Source organism: Carassius carassius, chromosome 47 (assembly GCF_963082965.1).
Source record: "Carassius carassius chromosome 47, fCarCar2.1, whole genome shotgun sequence".
NCBI lineage: Eukaryota > Metazoa > Chordata > Actinopteri > Cypriniformes > Cyprinidae > Carassius > Carassius carassius.
This window is the reverse complement of record NC_081801.1, coordinates 1634782-1658474: the sequence shown is the minus strand read 5'-3', so window position 1 is coordinate 1658474 and position 23693 is coordinate 1634782. Positions and strand designations below refer to the sequence as shown.

The 23693-nt window shown below is 38.5% G+C and overlaps 2 protein-coding genes across 2 annotated transcripts in view; one reads left to right on the top strand and one right to left on the bottom strand.

Annotated features, from left to right (window-relative positions):
* LOC132130373 (SHC-transforming protein 3-like) overlaps positions 1–16770 on the bottom strand; it is a 28614-nt gene extending 11844 nt beyond the window's left edge. The window contains exons 1-3 of the mRNA XM_059542071.1: positions 15519–16770; positions 2917–2987; positions 574–637 (exon numbers count right to left, since the gene is read on the bottom strand). Of these exons, the coding sequence (XP_059398054.1) occupies positions 574–637; positions 2917–2987; positions 15519–16079 (696 nt within the window). The 5' untranslated portion in view covers positions 16080–16770. The remainder of the gene's footprint in view (positions 1–573; positions 638–2916; positions 2988–15518) is intronic.
* Positions 16771–20626: 3856 nt separating this feature from the next.
* LOC132130139 (cyclin-dependent kinases regulatory subunit 2) lies at positions 20627–22859 on the top strand. The gene is made up of 3 exons (XM_059541805.1): positions 20627–20834; positions 21111–21238; positions 22251–22859. Exons 1-3 carry the CDS (start codon positions 20776–20778, stop codon positions 22292–22294), a joined length of 231 nt encoding a protein of 76 aa, XP_059397788.1. The 5' UTR covers positions 20627–20775; the 3' UTR covers positions 22295–22859.
* The last annotated feature ends 834 nt before the right edge of the window (positions 22860–23693 follow it).

Below are 23693 nucleotides of genomic sequence, written 5' to 3'. Positions count from 1 at the left end.
TTAAATATATTCTGAATTATTAAATTTTACATTTGAATATTTAATATTTTATTTAGTCTTATTTATATCTACATTCCATTTGTAGTACTGTAGTAGTAGTATTACATTTTTTTAATATTTCATATTTTATTAATTTATCTTATTGGTTTAGATTTTTTTTGTATTATTATTTTAATTTATTATGAAATCTAATTATTATTATGAAATCTTAATAATCGAAAATCATATTCTACAAATAAAGATTAAATGTGTTTTAAATAATTATTTTATTCAGCAACTATAAGTATATACTTTTTTATTAAATCACTTAATTTTTTATTTTATTTTTTGAGTTGGTTTTAGTTAAGAATAATAACCCTGGCTGAAAGCATTATCCAATTTGTCCAAATACTTACAAAAAGGCACACAATCATCTCATAAAATCAGACTTTCCATGATGGCAGTCTGACTTTAGAAAGCTTTCAATTGTGCTTTTAGGACTTTTGAAGCTGAATGTGTTACAATATAACACGTCTCTGTTCAGATGTATTTATTATTTGCCTCAGGATAACTGCACATGTTCTCTGGCTGTACCTTTCTCTTGCGCAGAGCTCCTTTGGCACCAGGGACGGCTTCACACACCAGACTGATCGCCTCCCTGCCGAGAGGAATTACAAAAATATGAAGACATGAGCAATTCTGAAGCACAGAGAGAGCAAACTGTGTGAAAACAGTGGCACTGCAGCGGCATTCTGGAAACAAAGCAAAGCTCTTCAATCATCCTGTCAATCTGGCTCAAAGATAAGAATCTTATCAGTTTTTATTGTTCATGATGATATCTATAGAACAGAGCTGCCACAGGTTGATATTAACAAATATTTATAATAACAATAACATATGATAATACTATAAACATACACAAAATATGAAAGAATGAACAAAGATGAGTGCAGATTATTGTATTTTTTCTGACTTTATAAATTTTAAGTTTCAATAGCTAATGCTCATGATGATATCTAGAGAATATGGTTGCCATAAGTAGATAATAAAAATAATATAAACAAACAAAATATACAAACATAAATTGTAAAATAAAATATTTATTTTTGAGGACAATTAGTGTAGATCATCATATTTTTCATTAATAAATAAATGTATAATATATTTTGTGTGTGTGTGTAAAGAAAACAAAGCCTATTTTAATACCAAAAATATTATTTTGCACTGTGACTTTATTTTCATAGCAATTAAGCATATCTTCCCAGTACTGTAATACATTTTGATGTTAATTTTTTTAATAACTCTAATTAATGTTGATTGTCATTAGATTCTCATTACTGTAGAACATTTATTTAAGTAAGCATAAATTAAATGCAATGCAACCGATACTACCATACTGTATAAATACTAATCATTTTTATATAACAGTAATAATATTTAGAATTAGAAAAAATGCAGTAATGAAAAAATACCTAATTTTACAATGCAATAAATATTAATGGTCCTATAAAATATCATTTCTGTGAGAATCACATTGCTTTTAATTGTATTTAATGTTTTGCAAAAGGCACAATATATATAAAATGATGTCTGAAGTGTTAATATGGATAAACCTGCTGATGGTTCATCATTCAAGCACAGTTCAAGAGAGCGATCGGGAATGGCTGGTGTGTTCCTGTGAACACTACAGCAGGAAGTCAGGCAGAAAACAGGATATGACATGTGATCTCCAGCGCTGCTAACGCTAGCGGCCCACACAGCCCAGCGTTCAATAAACAAACCGCGTCCGCTGGGATCCCATCTGATGTTATACAATGACTCATCAGCACACGGATGCCTTACATTCACATCTCGTTTTAGCAACAATAAATGAGCGTTTGACTGCGGATTCAAATAAAGAAAAAAACATAAAAGTGCCATGAAGGCCACACAGAGCCATTGTGATGTAACTCAAACGCAGCATACAAAAGCCATTAACTGTGATTTAGCAGCAAAACAACAGAAAAACATAATTATTAATAAATATATATATATATATATACATAAGAGAAATATATAATGGAGAAAACATAACATTTGTCCTCTCTGTTATATATACGACTGGAAAATCAGATTCATTTTAGTGAATCGGTTCATTTGGACAGTTCACAAAACAAGCTAATACATAAATAAAAATAAAATTAAATATAAATGAATATAAATACAATGATCTGTCCCCATTTTGTCAATGTGTTTTAAATTATTTTATTAAATAAATAAATGCTAATTAAATGTAAATATATATAAATAGAATTATCAATTGTTTTTATAATTTTCTAAATAAATATATATACACAATGATTTTAGTTTTAATTATTTTATTTATAAAATGAATAAATTAACAAAATGTTACATTTGATAACATTTAAAAACATAGGAAAATTAGGGCAGATCATTATGTTTTATCTTTTGTAATTATTATCTATATATGCAGTCAGAGTTGGAAGAACAGTCATTTTATCTCAATTTTATAGTTTTTTTTTTATATATAAAATATATTTAGCAATAATACTTGTCACTATTTCTTTAAATTTTTAAAAAATGTAAATACTGCCAACTGAGTTAAAAAAATATAATAATAATTGTGCTTAAAAACACAATTGGTTAAATAATTTTAAATGAAGATAAATCTAATTAAATAATAAATAATTTTAAATTTAGATAAAATATTATCATTTATTTCACTAACTGTGGAAATTTGATAAATCATCATTTTTTTACATCTGAATCCAAATTCACATACAACTAAATATTTTCAATCCATAAAACATTAAAATATTACCAAATTAACCTGTGCATCTGTGCATGCTATTTCAGCTAATATTACCCACAATTCCTTGCACAACATAACAAGAAGCGTTTGTGACTGTTTTATACATGTAGAAAGACAGAGAGTACCGTGTGATTTGTGATCGTGTGGTGAAGTCTAGGGATCTCATGGACCGGAGGACTTCAAGACAGCCCAAATACTGAAAAAGAAGACAGAAATATGACTAAAAGAGCTTATAATCATCTTTCCAAAACTAGATACTATTATCCCTTGTGTGGGGGAAAAAACATTTTCAATATTCAAACCAACTGCAACTGATTACAACCCGAAAACGGGACGTTTTTTAAATTTTAATAAAATGAAAACTAAAGGAATTTCCAATCACATAAGCCAATATTTTATTCACAATAGAACATAGATAACGTAGCAAATGTTTAAATTGAGAAATTTTACACTTTTATCCACTTAATTATCTCATTTAAAATTTAATGCCTGCTACAGGTCTCAAAAAAGTTGGCACGGGGGCAACAAATGGCTAAAAAAGCAAGCAGTTTTGAAAAGATTCAGCTGGGAGAACATCTAGTGATTAATTAAGTTAATTGATATCAGGTCTGTAACATGATTAGCTATAAAAGCTTTGTCTTAGAGAAGCAGAGTCTCTCAGAAGTAAAGATGGGCAGAGGCTCTCCAATCTGTGAAAGACTGCGTAAAAAAATTGTGGAAAACTTTAAAAACAATGTTCCTCAACGTCAAATTGCAAAGGCTTTGCAAATCTCATCATCTACAGTGCATAACATCATCAAAAGATTCAGAGAAACTGGAGAAATCTCTGTGCGTAAGGGACAAGGCCGGAGACCTTTATTGGATGCCCGTGGTCTTCGGGCTCTCAGACGACACTGCATCACTCATCGACATGATTGTGTCAATGACATTACTAAATGGGCCCAGGAATACTTTCAGAAACCACTGTCGGTAAACACAATCCGCCGTGCCATCAGCAGATGCCAACTAAAGCTCTATCATGCAAAAAGGAAGCCATATGTGAACATGGTCCAGAAGCCCCGTCGTGTCCTGTGGGCCAAGGCTCATTTAAAATGGACTATTTCAAAGTGGAATAGTGTTTTATGGTCAGACGAGTCCAAATGTGACATTCTTGTTGGAAAACACGGACGCCGTGTCCTCCGGGCTAAAGAGGAGGGAGACCTTCCAGCATGTTATCAGCGTTCAGTTCAAAAGCCAGCATCTCTGATGGTATGGGGGTGCATAAGTGCATACGGTATGGGCAGCTTGCATGTTTTGGAAGGCTCTGTGAATGCTGAAAGGTATATAAAGGTTTTAGAGCAACATATGCTTCCCTCCAAACAACTTCTATTTCAGGGAAGGCCTTGTTTATTTCAGCAGGACAATGCAAAACCACATACTGCAGCTATAACAACAGCATGGCTTCGTCGTAGAAGAGTCCGGGTGCTAACCTGGCCTGCCTGCAGTCCAGATCTTTCACCTATAGAGAACATTTGGCGCATCATTAAACGAAAAATACGTCAAAGATGACCACGAACTCTTCAGCAGCTGGAAATCTATATAAGGCAAGAATGGGACCAAATTCCAACAGCAAAACTCCAGCAACTCATAGCCTCAATGCCCAGACGTCTTCAAACTGTTTTGAAAAGAAAAGGAGATGCTACACCATGGTAAACATGCCCCGTCCCAACTATTTTGAGACCTGTAGCAGAAATCAAAATTGAAATGAGCTCATTTTGTGCATAAAATTGTAAACTTTCTCAGTTTAAACATTTGCTATGTTATCTATGTTCTATTGTGAATAAAATATTGGCTCATGTGATTTGAAAGTCTTTTAGTTTTCATTTTATTAAAATTTAAAAAACGTCCCAACTTTTCCGGAATTCGGGTTGTACATTAAAGCCAACATGATATCAAAATTAAGCTTATTTAGTTTTTTTGATATATGTTCATAGTCTTGTACTGACATTCAATGCTCATAATGAACATTTATCATGTTTGAGAATAATAATTAATGCAGGTTATGAACGACATTAGGGTGATTAATTAATGACAGTGTAGTTAATAATCTAATCTGCTTGTCTACAGTCCGACACTGTAAATCACACACACACACACACACACACACACACACACACACACACACACACACACACACACACACACACACACACACACACACACACACACCACACAAATTAACACAAATACACAAAAATCTTTAATACTCATCACATATTATTAAATCTTTATAAAGCTCAAAACCCTAACCCATCATGTACTAAAGTATTAATTAAAATCAATAAAATAAAAATATTTAAAATAAACTACAAAAGAGGACACTGAATAAAATGACACATTTCAGTTTTTAGGATCAATCTCACAAGATTAAATCTATAAAAAGGCACAAACCTTTGACCTTAAATGAACCGAAGGAAAAAAAAAAACATTAAATAAAATAAATTAAATAGAAACAAATTATAATGATTAACAAAAAATGAAAAAAAAACTGACTATAAAAAAAACACTCTTTTAATGGTTTAATGATTAATCTTATATTCTTTAATCAAATAAAACTCAAAATGCTAACCCTACAATAACTATATAATAAATAAATAAATAAATAAAGTAATAGATAACATATAAAAAGAATACCAAAATAAATAAAAAACTGATAGAAGGCATTTAAAAAAAAATCATGCTCCATCTTAAAGGATTCACCTCATATTTTTAAATCTTAAACTGAAAACCCTAAACCTACATGAACTACATAAGAATTTTCTGAATAAAAATGAATCAAATTTAAGAGTAAAAAGTCATTTAAAATGACTCAAAGATACAACTTACAGGATTTGTGACCCTGGAGCACAAAAGCAGTCTTAAGTCGCTGGGGAATATTTGAAGAAATAGTAAAAATGCATTGTATGGGTCAAAATTATGGGATTTGTGATGGGGTATGAGATTTTTCTTTTATGCCAGAAATCATTAGGATATTAAGTACAGATTTAATTGTAAATTTCTTAGTGTAAGTATATCAAAACTTAATTTTAGATTAGTAATATGCATTGCTTAGAATTCATCTGGACAACTTTAAAAGGAGATTTTCTCAATATTTGAATTATTATTATTAAAAATATTTTTGCACCCTCAGATTCCAGATTTTCAAGTAGTTGTATCTTCAGCTTTGTATAGATAATGAGATGATGTATAAATCTCTATTTTAAAAAACCCTTAACCCTTGACCCTTATGACTGCTTTTGTGCTCCAGGGTCACATATCACAAAAGCATTAAATAAAATACCAGAAAATAAGATCCAATATTCATATAAAAACAGCAAGCTCTACATGAGACGTCCGTGGAGAGCAGTGTCACTTCCTCTCCAGGCGATGACATCATCCATCAGCACATCTCTGCTTTATTTAGCCTCTCACCTCACTGATCTCTCAATGCTGTATGACTCACTCAGTCAGAGTCTCACTACAACTTTCCTTGACTAAATGAATGATTCACCAGCAGTAACCCACCTGAGAACCCACTAACTCCACCGTCCGCTCCAATCACGTCACCTTCTTCCAAGAACACTGTAAACACTGATTAGTTAAGTTTACTCGAGTGGTTCATGGAAAATTATCTCCTTACTGCCTTGTTTTTATTGCCCAGATTAACTCTAGTGTTCGACTCAAAGCACAGAGAGGAATCGAGGACGGAAGCAGACGATGAGTCACTGATGTTTTGGCAAATAGTATTTGGCTACATAAAATGATGGAGAATTTGAGCTTCTTGAATGATGGTGTTAGACAACACAAAGTTTTATAATAATATCTATATATACATAAGTGACCCTGGAGCACAGAAGCCTCGAGTCTCTGGGGTATATTTTTAGCAATAGTCAAAAAAACATTGTATGGGTCAAAATTATAATTTTTTCTTTTAATGCCAAAAATCAATAGGATATTAAGTAAAGATCATGTTACCTGATGATATTTTGTAAATTTCCTACCATAAATATAATTTTTGATTAGTAATATCCATTGCTAAGAACTTAATTTGAACAACTTTAAAGATGATTTTCTCAATATTTAGATTTTTTGCACCCTCAGATTCCAGATTTTCAAATAGTTGCATCTCAGACAAATATTGTCTGATCCTAATAAACCATTCATCAATGAAAGCTTATTTATTCAGCTTTCAGATGATTTATAAATCTCGAAAAATTGGTTTTCAGCTACATACCTTTTTATGTGTTTTTTTTTGTCACTGCAAGCCACATTTAGTAAAATATCAAACTGAAAATTAATTTAATGTTGTAACATTAAATATATTTCTTGCAATATCTTTCAACACCTATATATTTTCAGCAACATATAGTAAAATATCAAGATAAATAAACGACTGAAAAGTAAATAATTTAATATATAATTTAAATTTAAACATATTGTCATGGAACGGTCTGCTACGCCCTCCTCTGGCGGCATCAGATCCCTCTCTACTGAATATTAGAACTGCATTTCCCAGTCTCCCTCTCCCCCCAATCATCCCCGTCTAACCCTGCTTAATTATCTTGATTATTTTAAGTATTATCACCTGCAACTAGTCTTCTCCCCTTTATATGGATTGCTCTCCTCTTTGTTATTTTGTGAAGTTTTGTTTTACCCCTGGTCTATATTGCTATTCTCCGTATTATCTCTGGACTCAGTAACCTGATCATTTAGACTATCTGAGTTCTCTACTAACGTCAGCTTGAGTTCCCCTTTGATGCCAGCCTGAGTTTATGTCTGCCGTTCTCTGTTTGATTACCTGCCTAAATAAACTGCTGCAGATGGATCTAACTGACTCCGCCGTTTCATCACAGAAAACTTCACCAACTCAAGATCCAGCAGCGTTTCATCATCTCGCCAATGAGGTTTCATCCCAGGCTGCGGTGCTTGCTTCACATCAGCAGCAGCTGGTTAAACTAACCTCGCACACAGAGGAACTTGTCAGGTCTGTTCAGGAACTAACCCCGCAGATTGCAGCTGCTAGTCAGGCACCAACTCCCATTGCACCTGGTCCTCCGCTGCCAGTCGTGAGTACGATCTCAAATCCAAGATTATCCCTACCCGAAAAGTATGAAGGTTCACCCTCCACTTGCAAGGGATTTTTGTTGCAGTGCGAGCTCTATCTAAGTCAGCAGGCCCCGGAACATCGCACCGATGAGGGTCGCATCTTTCTCATCTGCACCCTGCTTACGGGAAAAGCGCTGGAGTGGGCAACGGCACTGTGGTCAGGAGGTCAGCTCACGTCTAATACTTATGATGCTTTTGTCACCCTATTCAGAGAAGTGTTTGAGCACCCAGCTGGAGGAAAGCATCCAGGTGAACTGTTGCTCGTCCTGCGGCAAGGGAATTCCACAGCAGCGGATTACACTCCCTCCTTCCGTACGCTCGCCGCTCAGACTGGCTGGGGGGAGGATCCTCTCAAAATATTGTATCGGAAGGGTTTGAATGCGGAGCTGCAGGGAGAACTTGCTTGTCGTGATGACGGAAGGACCCTCAGTCAGATCATGGAACTTACCATCCGGGCTCGCTACCCTCCAGCCAGGACCAGCCTGAGTTTCAACCCGGTATGCACCTCTGAGCCCGAGCCCATGCAGATCGGATACACCCATCTCTCCGAGGCGGAACGTGAGAGGAGGCGGCGCAATCTTTTATGCATGTACTGCGGTCAGGCTGGTCATTTCAGGGCTTCCTTCCCGGTGAAAGCCGCTCCTCGTAACCCCGCTGCGGTGAGTTCACGTTCACTCTCTTCGAAATCTCTCACTGTGGATATTTCGTTAATTGTTAATGGGCAGGTGGTAAAATCGAGGGCTTTTATAGACTCGGGAGATGCTGGAAATTTTATTGACTCAACCTTTGCAAAAACTCATCAAATTTCTCTCCGCTCTTGTGAACCCTCTGTGACAGTGACAGCATTGGACGGTCGCCCCCTGGGGACAGGGGAGCTTCAGCACATCACACCACCTCTCACCCTCAGCATCGGCTCGGAACACAGGGAGACCATCCAGTTTTACACCATTCACTCGCCACTTCATCCTATGATTCTGGGGTTTCCTTGGCTGGAGAGACACAACCCGCAAATTTCCTGGTCGGAGAGGAGGATTATTCAGTGGTCTTCGTTTTGTCGGAATAAATGCATACCCGCTGTCCAGGGTCCTGAATTGAGTGACAGCCCCTCCGTGGACGTTAATCTACAGGAAATCCATGCTGTTTACCATGACCTTGCCCAAGCATTCAGTGAGCGTGAAGCTTCACACTTACCTCCCCATCGTGCTGTCGACTGTGCTATTGAGCTCCTGCCGGGAACCATGCCTCCACGCGGTTGTGTCTACCCCCTATCTCAGCCAGAGACCGAGGCCATGAATTCGTATATAGAAGAACAGCTTGCCAAAGGCTTCATTACCCCTTCAACATCTCCTGCTTCGGCCAGTTTCTTTTTTGTAAAGAAGAAGGATGGGGGTCTCCGACCGTGCATAGACTATCGGGGTCTCAATGAGATAACTGTCAAATACCGCTATCCTCTGCCTCTGGTCCCAGCTGCCCTTGAAATGCTCCATACGGCCCAATATTTCACCAAGCTCGACCTACGAAATGCTTACAACCTTATTCGTATTCGGGAGGGTGATGAGTGGAAGACAAGATCTTCAGAAACCTGCTCAATCGGAGTGTAATTGTATACATTGACGACATCCTGATTTATTCAGACAACCTTGAAACGCACGTTCAGGATGTGCGAGCTGTTCTCAAGCGCCTCATCGAGCACCAGTTGTATGCGAAGATACAGAAATGCGAGTTTCATCACACTCGGATCTCGTTCTTGGGTTACATCATCAGTGCAGGGAAGTTATAAGGGAAGTCGTGGCCTAATGGTTAGAGAGTCGGACTCCCAATCGAAAGGTTGTGAGTTCGAGTCCCGGGCCGGCAGGAATTGTGGGTGGGGGAAGTGCATGTACAGTTCTTTCTCCACCTTCAATACCACGACTTAGGTGCCCTTGAGCAAGGCATCGAACCCCCAACTGCTCCCCGGGCGCCGCAGCATAAATGGCTGCTCCGGGTGTGTGCTCACAGTGTGTGTGTGTGTTCACTGCTCTGTGTGTGTGCATTTTGGATGGGTTAAACACAGAGCACAAATTCTGAGTATGGGTCACCATACTTGGCTGAATGTCACGTCACTTTCACTTTCACTTTTCAGACGGAGTGGTAATGGATGACAACAAGGTACAAGCGGTGGTTAACTGGCCTCGACCCACGTCAGGGAAAGAGCTACAGCGCTTCTTGGGCTTCGCTAATTTTTATCGCCGATTTATCCGAAATTTCAGCATGGTTGTGGCTCCTCTCACTTCTTTGCTCCAAGGAGGAGGAGGACATTTCCGCTGGTCTTCGGAATGCACTGTGGCGTTTGAAAGTTTGAAGAAGAGATTCACCACATCACCCGTTCTCCGTCACCCAGATCCCGAGAGAGAGTTTATTGTGGAGGTGGATGCTTCTAACAAGGGCGTGGGTGCCATCCTGTCACAACGTCATGGTAATCCAGCTAGAATGTATCCCTGTGCCTTTTATTCTCGTAAACTCAATGCAGCAGAGCGCAACTACGATGTGGGCGATCGAGAGCTTCTGGCGATGAAGACCGCTTTTGAAGAGTGGAGGCATTGGCTGGAGGGGGCGTGTCATCCTTTCACTGTGCTTACGGACCACAGAAATCTGGAGTATCTCAAATCCGCCAAATGTCTGAATGCTCGCCAGGCTAGCTGGTCCCTATTCTTCTCCCGATTTAATTTCAAAGTCACTTTCAGACCAAGGTTCTAAGAACGGGAAGGCGGATGCTCTCTCACTATTCTGCCCTCCTCTCTCATTGTCGCACTTGTGCAGTGGGATATAATCACGGAGGTTTCTACAGCTCAGCAAAAATATCCCGCACCCCCGGAATGTCCGGGGGACCGCCTCTATGTTCCTCCCGAGCTCCGCGACCGTGTCCTCCAATGGGTTCATTGCACTCCCAGCGCGGGACATCCAGGTATCACGGCCACCACTCAGCTAGTTTCCAATCGCTTCTGGTGGACTTCCCTTCGAGCTGACGCGATCAAGTTTGTTCATCAGTGTTCCACCTGTAACATGGTCAAGGCTTCTCACCTGAAACCAGCTGGCCTCTTTCAACCCCTGCCGGTACCACGACGCCCTTGGTCCCATATCGCCGTGGATTTTGTCACGGACTTCCCTCAGTCCCAGGGTTTCACCACCATCCTCTCACTAATAGCCCGGTTTTCAAAATCATGTCGTTTCATCCCTTTGTCTGGTCTTCCCACAGCCTTACAGACCGCCGAAGCCCTCCTCAATCATGTGTGTAGGCTCTTTGGCCTTCCTGATCCAGGCCCTCAGTTTACTTCTCGTGTGTGGAGGGAACTTTGCTCGAAACTCAATATTAATGTTTGTCTCACCTCGGGCTACCATCCTCAGGCCAACGGGCAGGATGAGAGGTTGAATCAGGACCTAACTCGTTTCCTACAGACCTATTGCCATCAAAATCAGCAGGAGTGGAGTCGTTTCCTTGTTTGGGCGGAATACGCTCAGAATTCCTTAGTTAAACCGGCCACTGGTCTGACACCTTTTCAGTGTGTCCTGGGATTTCAGCCTCCACTCTTCCCTTGGGCGGGCGAGCCCTCCGATCTCCCCGCGGTAGATTCCTGGCTTCGGCGCAGTGAGGCCACTTGGGATGCTGCTCATGTGCATTTACAGCGGGCCATTCGCAAATATCAGCATTATGCGGATCGGAGGCGACGCGGGGGTCCCCGGTACCATCCCGGCCAGTGGGTGTGGCTTTCAGCCCGAGATTTCCGTCTCAAACTACCCAGCAAGAAGCTATCCCCTCGCTTCATTGGTCCTTTCAAAATTCTGCGCCAGATCACCCCGGTCTCATTTAGGTTGGCTCTTCCTTCTCTTTACAGAATCTCACCTACCTTTCATGTGTCTCTTTTCAGACCCGCAGTCACCCCCAGGAGAGAGGCGGGCCAAGTGCTCTCCTCTTTGTTATTTTGTGAAGTTTTGTTTTACCCCTGGTCTATATTGCTATTCTCCGTATTATCTCTGGACTCAGTAACCTGATCATTTAGACTATCTGAGTTCTCTACTAACGTCAGCTTGAGTTCCCCTTTGATGCCAGCCTGAGTTTATGTCTGCCATTCTCTGTTTGATTACCTGCCTAAATAAACTGCTGCAGATGGATCTAACTGACTCCGCCGTTTCATCACACATATATTTTGGAATATTTTTTTAAAACCTATGGATTTTAGCAACTTTTAACTTTTTTTGTCACTTCAAGAAAGTGGTTACTACATATAGTAAAATGTCAAGATAATCAAAGACAGTAAAATTATCATAATAGTAAATAAATAAATAAATTAGAGAAGTAAACAATTTATATTTTATGACATTAAATATCTATTTTTGCAAAATAAATTACATCTATAGATATTTAGCAACTGACAGTAAAATCTCAAGATAATAAAAGACAGTAAAATTATCATAATAATAAATAAATAAATTAGAGAAGTAAATCATTTATATTTTGTAACATTAAATATCTATTTTGCAATTTTTTTACACCCATTGATTTTCAGCAACTGACAGTAAAATGTCAAGATAATCAAAGACAGTAAAATGACCAGAAAAATAAATAATTTTAAATAAATCACTGAAAATTTTATAATTTAATATATATTTAACATTAAATATATATTTTGTAATATTAGATATTTTTTAACCAACAGGTTTTCAGTAACCTACTTTTTCGTGTTTTTTGTCACTGCAAGGAAGTAGTTACTACATTTAGGAACGTGATGATAATCAAAGACAATAAAATGATAAGAAAATTAAAAAAGAATTTCCATCAAACTAAGGCCCAAAAACCTACTCTAAAAAAAATATGAAAATGCATATGTTATGCAAACTTGTGTTCTGTGTTTTGAAATGTATAAGTACATGTTGCATTCTCAGAAATGCCAACAGTGGGCTTTTGCGTAAACTGTCTTCTACAGTCAGTCTTCTCAGATACTCACGAAGTTAATAAATTTAGCGGAGCAAAAATAAAAGTTAAAAATTTGGAAGCTTTTGCATAACAGCTATTCAATTTAAACACAAAACACAGACATACTGGCACACTAAACTGTAAAAAATGTGGAATATGCAATATATATTCACAATAAGTGTCTTATTAATTTTAAGAGAAGAAAAAAAACGTGTGTAGTCTGTCTGAATGCTAGTCACGTTTGTTTGAGAAGCAGCCCATCCAGTCAATGTCAGCAGCTGTCCTTTTAGTCAAATGGAGCATAGTCTGTGTGTGTGTGTGTGTGTGTGTGTGTGTTCATGCACAGGGTCACTAAATAAGTGAACTGTAAAGAATAACACACATTCAGTCCAGCAAAGGGACGCCAGAGGGGTTTGGTACAGACACCGCTAACTTTATCACATCAAAAAACACATCAAACTCAAACAAGGAGCTAGAAATACTGTCCTTTACTTACTCTGTGTCACTCTCTGTACGTTGAATGCTTAGAGAGACCTTTGTCACTGATAATAAAACACATCAAATTAGTCCACTTCCATTGCACGCCGGTTTGCACAATATAATTGAGTCGTGTTGGCGGTTCGTGTTTTGCCTCGACACCAACTGACTATTCAGAACTAAAAAAATAAGCTAGAAGGGAATAATGTATGATTCATGCTGCACGAACCCAAGTCACCTTTAGCTCAATGGGGCTGAGAACATGCCTATTTGATCGCAAACACACTAGACAATACGCTTAAAATACACGATACTGCAAGATCTGAGGTCAGTGTTCAACATGCATTGTCTATTACACAAATATGTTTGTACAACGGCATTAAAATGCACTTACTGAAGCACAAATATTTCAAATGTTTGCAAAACAACCCTAAAAGTAGACGATGATGTTGGTATTTCTATAGTGCATGCATCTGTGTAAATATGTGTATGTACACCATGATTAACATGCATGTAGCACCTATTTATGCACATGTTTATATTTATGTCATATATAATTATAGACAAATACAAGCTTGTGCATTCATATATCGAATGCACAGAAAGCGGGTGCTACATGCATGTAAAACATGGCGTACGTGCACATATTTGCACAAATCAAAACTTCAACAGTCAAAGATCGGTTATCATGCTTGTCTTTGCATATAGATGTGGACAAGAATAACTGCTCAGTCCTGCACACGTCATGATCCTCGGAGACGATACAGTAACAGAACCGTACCCGGAAAAACATCCCCCCGGACTGGTAACCGGTCGCCGTGGTTACCCGATTTGCATGCACTTCCCTTTTGATGTGATAAACTTGCTGTTAATTTGAATAGATCAAATCCGTAGAGGTAAAAAATAAGCAGTCGCACGGACAACTGAACCACTATACCTTTGATATTTAAGGGAAGCTGAGAATATATCACAATAACGATGCACATAGAGAAGATGGCAGTCAGAGTCTCTGAAACGCATGCGTGTTGGGCTGTGTGACAGTAAAAACATGCTATACTGTATAAAGTGAATTAAATAAAGCTATGTTGCAAAGCTATGATTGGACACGACTGATTAATTTTACTTACTGTAGAACTCCTTTGCATCCGTTTTACAATTTTACAACATAAACACAATATTTTCCTGTTAATTAATATGAAGCTGCTTGGTATAAAGCGGTGTACATAAATGTAATTTGACTTTAATAACAAAGAGGAATATGAAAAGTGCAGATTAGGACAAGTTTGAACAATATCACGCTTGTAAACTTAATAATATAATATAATAATATAATATTCATATTTTAAATGAGTTTTTATTTTGACATTTCTTTTTTCGTTTTAAAATTTGTTTTAATAATTTAGCTGTGTGTTTTTGCCATCTTTCTATATATCATTTTTAAAACAGATCTATATAGATTTATTTTTTATTATAGAATTTATATTAGTTATAATATAGTTAAAAATAGTTTTCTTTTATTTTTAGATATTGTAGCACAAGAAGTTACCCTAAAGGAAACTGAGGTGCCTTGGCAACTAGATAAATTAAAAATAAGTTTATGTTTTTTTTTTATTATTATTATTTAATGTTGATTTTATTTTATTTCAAATAATGAAACCATAAAATGTTTGGTTATGGTTTTAGTTTTAGTACTATAACAACCCTGGTTCAGTCACAGGTGTTTATGATATTAGTTTTACGGTTTTGCTCTAGTGTTATAAAATATCAAACACTGGTTATGCATAATCATCCTTTGATTTGTTTGATCAAGTTCCATCAAAGAAAACAAATCAAATGAGATGAACTATCTTCACTTGTTTTAAATTCACTCATTTATTCAAACACAAACATGATCATTTAATCTATACCGTATGATTTCATTCTAAACTATTTTTTAACGGTATTACAAAATCTGATTTAGCTCATATCGCCCACATGCATGTAAGACTCAGACAAAACAGATAAACATGGTGCAGTGTGTGACAGAACAGTCTGTGCTTTTATGGTCAGTTGTGAATCTAATGGTGCTGTTTCGAGTCACTGGCGATCTGTATTGTACACATAATCCCTCCGTCCCAGCACACGGAAGGAAAACAACAAGAGTAATGCAGGACACAGAAAGAATTTGGATCTTACCTTAACGACGTACGTCACTCCAGGTCCGGAAATCTTTTCGGCTGAGTGCAGCCATCCATGAGGCTTATTCACTAGACCACCGCAACCCACAGCACCCGATGTGCCCAGGCCCCAGCTCTCTCCGCCGGGCTGAGACTCTTCCATCCTGCCCTTCTTCCCAGAGTTTGTGGAACCGGGCTCCAGCGGGGCGTGAGGCGCTCCAGAGGCCGCTGGGAGGGTGGATGATCCTGGGCTGCCGGATCCGCCTCCTGTCGCTCCCCCCTGGAGTTTAGACACGGCCAGGTCCTTGACGGCGGATGGCAGGCCCTTGATGCCCAGGAGTCCAGAAGAGTTGGCGAATTTGAGGTTGGAGACTTTGTTGATGAGGGTGCACAAGGTGCCAGTCTCTTCCACAGGGTCGGGCGGCAAAACTTCGGCTGGTGGGGCGTACGGAGGGTCGCCCACGGGCGGCGACGGCGGGACGGCCGAGACCTTGGCGTTCATGGAGAGACCGTGCAGAAGCTCATCGACGGACGTCACTGACTCATTCCGGAATCGGTTGTATTTAGCACGGTGAAGCATTCCCCTCGGTGTGCCAGCCTACATGCGAACGGACACATCCAACTCCCAGCTGACTGTCCACTTCTTTAACATGCTGGAGCCGAGAAAGCGGCCTCAAGGGTTCGAAGAAAGGAAGCGAGGGGACCGTCAGGAAAATCCGACGCCTTGCAGCAGTGGCAGCAGCAGCTTGGGGACCAAAAATAAACCACAAGACGCAGAATCCATGGAGACAGAGGACGACTAGAGAGAAAAGCAGCGCGAGGTCGCTCCTGTACAGAGATAGAGGGCCAGAGATGGCAGAGAGAGAGAGAGAGAAAGAGAAAGAGCTCTAGTGATGGGATGTTTCTCTCTCCCTCTGCATCCTGGCAGATCCCTGAACATGCATGACTCACTCGGAGAGAAAGAGAGAGAGAACGAGAGACCCTTCTCAACAAAAGACTCACTCAACACTGCAGAGCACTTTCCCTTACAAAAAAGAAAAACTCCCACTTACAGCTCAGTAGAACCAATCAATTCTTAAAATTTGCCCTGTTCGTAGGAACGCCTCTCGCTTTGATTCTGTCCGTGTTGAAACAGATAAACAGAATGGAAAAGATGCAATAAACAGATCACTGTAATGAAATCCGAGCTCAGTCAGAATGAACTAGAATCAAAATCAGTCAGCAGCATAATCCACTGACATAATTCAATGCAGAAAACACAATTGAGTACAGTGCATGTTTTTGGATCACATGTACACCACATAAAATGAAACTTGAGTCGCCATGCACGGAGACCTCTAATTTCCCATACATGCAATCACAGTTTTATTTCAATTCAGAAGCAAGGTGCTCTACTCAAAAGGTGTGTTGCATGACCTGCCATAGATTGTAAAATAATAATCTACCAAACTGATGTTAAATATTTGAAAGCGTTCTCCTTTTCCCCGCATCAGTCTGGTTGGTTCTACCTTGCTAATGCATCGCCATTGTTAATGGCAAGTTTAAAAATGTGTTCAAATTTAAACCCCAAAACAATACGGTTTTATCTCTGTGTTCGTCACATTCGTTCTTCCTTACGTACTACGAAATCGGCATAAATCAATCCACACGAGCACTCGAATATCTCCCCCTAGAGAGGACAAAACAAGCTAAGCTTTACTCCTCAATGAGCTTTGTTGTATAATTAAACATCCCTTTCAAATACACAACACTCAACGATTCAATCTCACTTAAATGCCATCCGTATTCAGCAGGGATACGACCGTAAACAGTGATGTCAGATCTCCCAGCCCTGATAAAAAGGAGTAAACGGGATGAAGCCCACGATATTAAGGCAGCAAAAAAAGAGCCATTCATGTAAAATGTCCAGAAGCGCTCGTGACAGGGAAGCAGCAGTCATTCACAAGCTTCTTGTACCGCTGCGGCTAACGCACTGCAGTCCCTCCCAGCGTCTCGCTTTCTTTTCTGCCTGCATGCAAACTGAAAAAAGAGGAAAAGACAGAGAGAGAAAGAGGGAGAGAGAGAGCGAGCAAGGGTTTGTCTTCTCCACTAAGACAAAAGCAAAGAAAGAGTTATAAGAGCTCCTTGTTCTGTGTGGTCACAGAGATGTGGAAGAGATGCTGAGGAGAGGATGTGAGGATGCTGGGGAGCCGTGCAGACAAAAATGATTTGGGCTTGCTGTGAATGGAAAGGCAGACGGGCATACCGATGTTTCTGTGAATGAAGTCAGGCCTCGGCAGCTTTCTGCATGGCAATCCCTCGGGATGGATCCCAACCGGCCAATCAGGGAAGAGCAGGATGACTCATTCAGGGTAGGCTGGCTGAATAGTGGGACAAACCACTTAAAGCACAGGTGATGGGAGAAACCATTCTTTCCTGACAGCAATGCATACTGCGTCGCTTCTAAACTCCTGAATGCATGTAACCCACTTCTAAAATACATTTCGGTGGGATGCATGGCCTGTTTCGGAAGAAAACAATGATAGTCGATTGCACTCGCCGATAAACTGATCCCTCGTTGTGTCTGTCCTCAGTGCAAATTTAGCACATTCATATGAATGAAGGCTGATCAAAGAACATACACTGAACTGCATCGACTGAATTATATGATGCATCCTGCCCAACAGAGCCGTTTGATTGCAGTAGGTTGTTCTAAAAATAAAAAGATGCAGCAAAAGCAAATAAAAGGAACTAGATTTGTACATTTCTTGATGAAAATGTCAGTGTGGTGATTCTTGGTGGTTTTTATTGCTGCTAAGGTGTTCTGAGTGTGTGTGTTTTTTAAATGTAATGTGGTGCAGTTGCTAGGGTATTAGGATGGTTGCAAGAATGTTGCAATTTGGTTGCTAAGGTGTTTGTGACTGCTTTTAGAGTATTTACAGTGTTGCTAGGATGTTGTGTATGGTTGCTAGGGGCTTTCTCCCTGGTTGAGTTCATTCTTCAGTGTAAATCTGTGTGATTTCTTCACCTGTTTTATTGTCCAGCAGATGAAAAATCCACAAATCTGATGCATTTAGGGAAGTTTAAGAAAAGAGTATCAATTTAAGTTTAAAAATTAGCCTTTACATACCACAATGAAGTCACATAAAATATTTGTTGGAATAACATGCACTAATAAAAAAAATATACTTCACTTTGACTTCTAATATTTCACAAATTAAATATAAAAAGCTGATCAATAGCCTTCAATAATGAATAAGCTTAAGTGGTCCGCATCTGGATAAGGATTTATTTAATCTGCATCACATCTATCTCTTTGACTCTACAGTGTTTCTCAGGCTGTTTACTCACATTGGAAACGAGTTCATCAGGTTCATCTTCCTTTCATAATACACCTGAATGACGAAAAACACAGAAAATCTGTTACAAATATATAAGAAATCATACTGTATTTATTACTAATGATGTGTTCTATATGTTTATATTTATACGCATAGAGAGAGTGGTGATAGTGGGTGGCGGACTATGTGTGTGTGTGTGTGTGTGTGTGTGTGTTTGTGTTATCTTCATAGTCGTGACTGAAGTGTGTCGGGTTCACTCCTACACATGCTCATTAAAACAGCAGGAAGCATAGAAACTGAGAGAGAGAGAGAGAGAGAGAGAGAGAGAGAAAGAGAGAGACACACACAGAGAGAGAACACATAAAGCTTTTATTTCCAAAGTCCAAAAATCACATCACATGATCACATGTCTGTTAGGACATATATGAGGTATGTCACTCTTAAATGGCAGGTAAAGCAAGCTAAGACAAGAATAATTTTATTCCAGTGACTAATAGTAAGATTTAGTGACCTAAAAGCATTCTTTTAACTAAACTGCAGATTTATAACAGACTATTTTCGTTTATGTGACTCTGAAAGATTCAATATTCTAGATGTCTTTTGTGACCCTAAAATGTCAATTTACAGTATAAAAAATTTAAATATATAATAAAACAATAATATCTACAACATATTGATTGTGCTTTATTTCAAAACTGCATATAGCAGAGTAAATCTTCCGACTGCATCCAGAAACGCGAGAGAGAGAGAGAGAGAGAGAGAGAGAGAGAGAGAGACAGAGAGAGAGAGACAGAGAGAGAGAGACAGAGAGAGAGAGCGAGAGAGAGAGATGCTGCCTACAGGAACCTTTACTGTAACCATAGTTTCAAAGACAGCATAGCAACAGGAATGAGGTGAGGGGGCCGGCCTTAATGATTGGCAGCTCACATCCGGTGGATGCCATTGGCTGCCGCGATAGAGTGTTAGAGTGTTTTCCGGTAGTGTAACATGCCACTACATGCGTTTGCAGGAAGATGGAATTCAGGTGTTACTAGGATACCGCTACATAAGATCAGCATTTGTTTTCATGCAAACAATCTATGATGCAAATTCCAGAGGATGAGTCACTATAATTGACTCATGAACAATATTGATTATGATGGCTTATGTTTTTGTGTTTTTTTTAAATACTAATGCATTTAGGAGCATGAAGATAAAATAGTATGTATCATTCGGTGCATATCTCAAAAACCTGTAATGGCACAAATGCATATTTAATGTGTAAATTATTTATATTATTTAACAGTAGCTTGAGTTCATTTAGGTGTTTGACATAATATGGACCAAAACTTGTGCAAAATTATTTTTGGTTATTATTATTATTATTTAATACACAAAAGAAAGTGTGCATTTTCACATGAGCAAGATTTTCAACAAATAACTATATTGTCTTTTTGAAGCCAAAATTACAGATTTTTTTGACAGAACAATTAGGTATCATTAAATATAAATATAATATATATATTAATATATATCTTAAAATGACTTTGGTTAAAATGACAATTTTGTTTATTACGTCTTTCTTTTATTTCTGCTTTTCTCTTCTGTTTTTGAAATATACTAATACTATTTATACGATTTTATTTTTACCTTCTTTGAAATTTTGAATACGTCGAGCACTAGAAAAGTTAGATGCAATAAAAGCAAAATTTTATTTAAAAATACAAAAATACATTATTAACTAGAACATTTTTCATCGCTGATCGGTTTCCTCCGCCCCCGCCCTTCCGACGTGCTCACGCTGACTGCAATCACATGATCTCTCTCAACCAATCAGAAGCGTCGGCTCCGGGTTGAACAGCGGGTTCAAAACCGTTTCGGTTAAATTTGTTAAAGTTGCGAAAGTCTGATTGAATCCTTCTTTCACGGATCAATACATCTGATCATTGTCATAAGTGACTTAATTTAACAACTACAATGGCTCATAAACAGATCTATTACTCGGATAAATACACAGATGATCTTTACGAATACCGGTAAGAGGAGAAAAACGAGGAGTTTTGAGGCCTCGACGCGGCGCGTGTTTATTTAAGCGTCAGTTGTTCGTCATTGTTGAATTGAAGCGTTATGAATTGCTTAGTATAATTAATTCATACGAATATGGTCATTTTAGAAGTATGTTTTGACGTCAATTGAAAACTTGTGGAAGGATTGTCTCCCGTGTGCTTTTACTGTAGTGACGTCATTCCGCAGCATCACGTTCACGTCAGTCACAGCACGTAAATATTATTGATTGTCGTTTTGTGACGCAGACACGTGGTCTTACCGCGAGAACTGGCCAAACAAGTGCCCAAATCCCACCTGATGACCGAGGACGAGTGGAGGAGGCTGGGCGTGCAGCAGTCGCTCGGATGGGTGCATTATATGATCCATGAACCAGGTCTGAAACACACACACACACACACACAGAGAGAGAGAGAGAGAGAGATAGATAGACACACACACACACACACACACACACACACACAGATAGACACGCACACACACAGAGAGACAGACACACACACACAGAGATAGACACACACATAGACAGACAGTCAGACAGACACATACACAAACACACAGACAGACAGACAGACACACACACACAGACAGACACACACACACACAAACAAACAAACAGACACACACACACACACACACACACACACACAGACAGACAGACACAAACAGACAGACAGACAGACACAAACACACAGACAGACAGACAGACAGACACAAACACACAGACAGACAGACACACACACGCAAACAAACATACAAACACACAGACAGACACACACACACACACACACAGACAGACAGACACACACCCAGACCGACACATACACACAAACAAACACACACACATTCATCACAGCACTAAAGTCAGCTGATCTCTGAGCATGTGGTGTGAATCTGGGCTTGAATATTGCATTTCCAAACTGTGTCCTTAAAGGATAAATTCACTTCCAGAATAAAAATCGCAGATAATTGACTCCGCTCCATGCCATCCAAGAAGCTCATGTCTGTCTTTCTTCATTTAAAAAGAAATGAAGGTTACGGAGGAAAACTTTCCAGGATCCCAGCCGCGGAATAAGGCTCTTATCTACGTTAGCCAAGCGATCATTTTCTAAAACAAAAATAAAAAAGTCATATTCTTTTAACCACAAATGCTTGACTTCTTTGTCTGTGTATTGAAGTTAATTATTTGGAGAAGAATCCTGGAATGTTTTCCTCAATAGCTTTGATTTCTTTTCAGCTGAAGAGAGAAAGACATGAGCATCTTGGACAACATGGAGGAGAGTAAATGATCAGGAAGCGTTTATTCTGAAAGTGAATGACTCCTTTAATATAAAAGTTATTATAGATGAAAGAACTAAAAAGACTTACATTTGATTGTTATTTTTCAGAACCTCATATTCTGCTGTTTAGGCGACCTCTGCCGAAACAGTGACAGCGACCCGTCAGGAACACTCCTGTGGTTTTCAGTGAATACTGGAGAACTAACCACGTTTTCTGGACTCCTTTGAACATGATGCTGCGTTTCACGTCAGTTGTGCTCAAACAGAATCAAGAGATTGTGGGAAATGTATTTTCAGTGAAAATTAAGGACTCTTAACTCTGGGAAAAAAAATAATAATAATAATGCGACTCCAGTGCCTCTCTGAGTGAAGCCAAACCTTTAAAAATTTGTGTTGAATAAAAGTCTGTGATGCATCATCAGTGTTTAGAAACCTAAATCAGTGTTTAAGTGGCTCAGCTAAATACATTTTTTGGGATAAAAGATGTACTAAAGGGAGATCCTTGGTGTCTATCCAGTTAAGACATCAGCCATTCTCAGGTTGAAATGAATTCTTCAGGGAAGGCGATTGTGATACTGTACAGATAATTTATAAAATGTGCTTATATCACATATAAAACTTTGTTAAAAAGGTAGAAATAGAAAAAGAGCCATGATCACAGCACTATCAGCAACTGTGTTACCTGAAAAGAAAATAAGTTTTCACCCTTCATCACAATGTACTTTTGAAAAAGAGTAGAATTGTGACTGTGTAAACAGTTTTTTATTCTTGCTGCTCTGTATAATAATAAAAAAAGTATTAAAATGTGCTTTATGCGAGGTTTTTCTATCAGCACTTCACATCTTTCATCACACGATGGCGCCACTTCACAACTAACGCCATGGTTCGGTTTGAAACGGTGTATAAAAACGGTTTGTAAAAATATTCTAATGCTAAATTACTTAATTGTAAAAGGTCTAATTTCACCGCTGGCAAGATAAGATACACATATAAAATGTGTCTGTCTATACGCGACAAAAAATTGTGCAAAACGACTAGAGAAAATCGTGAAAAGGGTCTGAAGTAGGTAGGAAAACCTCAACACCCATAATGCACTTGGCTCGATCAGGATTACCGTGTGTGGGGATTCAAAAAGACGGAAGTATGATCTGTAGTTTTTACAAAAGCATTATACCTGTCGAATGTAAACAAACGGGAAACATAGCTACTCATTATTAACTTATTCCCCTGACATTGTTACAATACAAAGCTGGTTTAAAATCGACGAACTTACCCGTTAAAGCACAACTATTTGTAATAATATATGTAGTTGTTTAAAGCTTAGAGGAAGGAACTATAATACTTGACGGAAGAATTACGATCATAATTAAGGCAGAATATTTAACGTATGTTTTATCAGATTATCATGGCAGAGTTTACGTTTTATTGTTTGCAATACGTGTCCAGTTTTGTTTCTGTAAATATAAAATATGTATTTTAATGCTTCTGCTAAATATCCAGACATCCAGGTTTTCTTTATATATAAATAAGACAACAATCACAACTTGTATG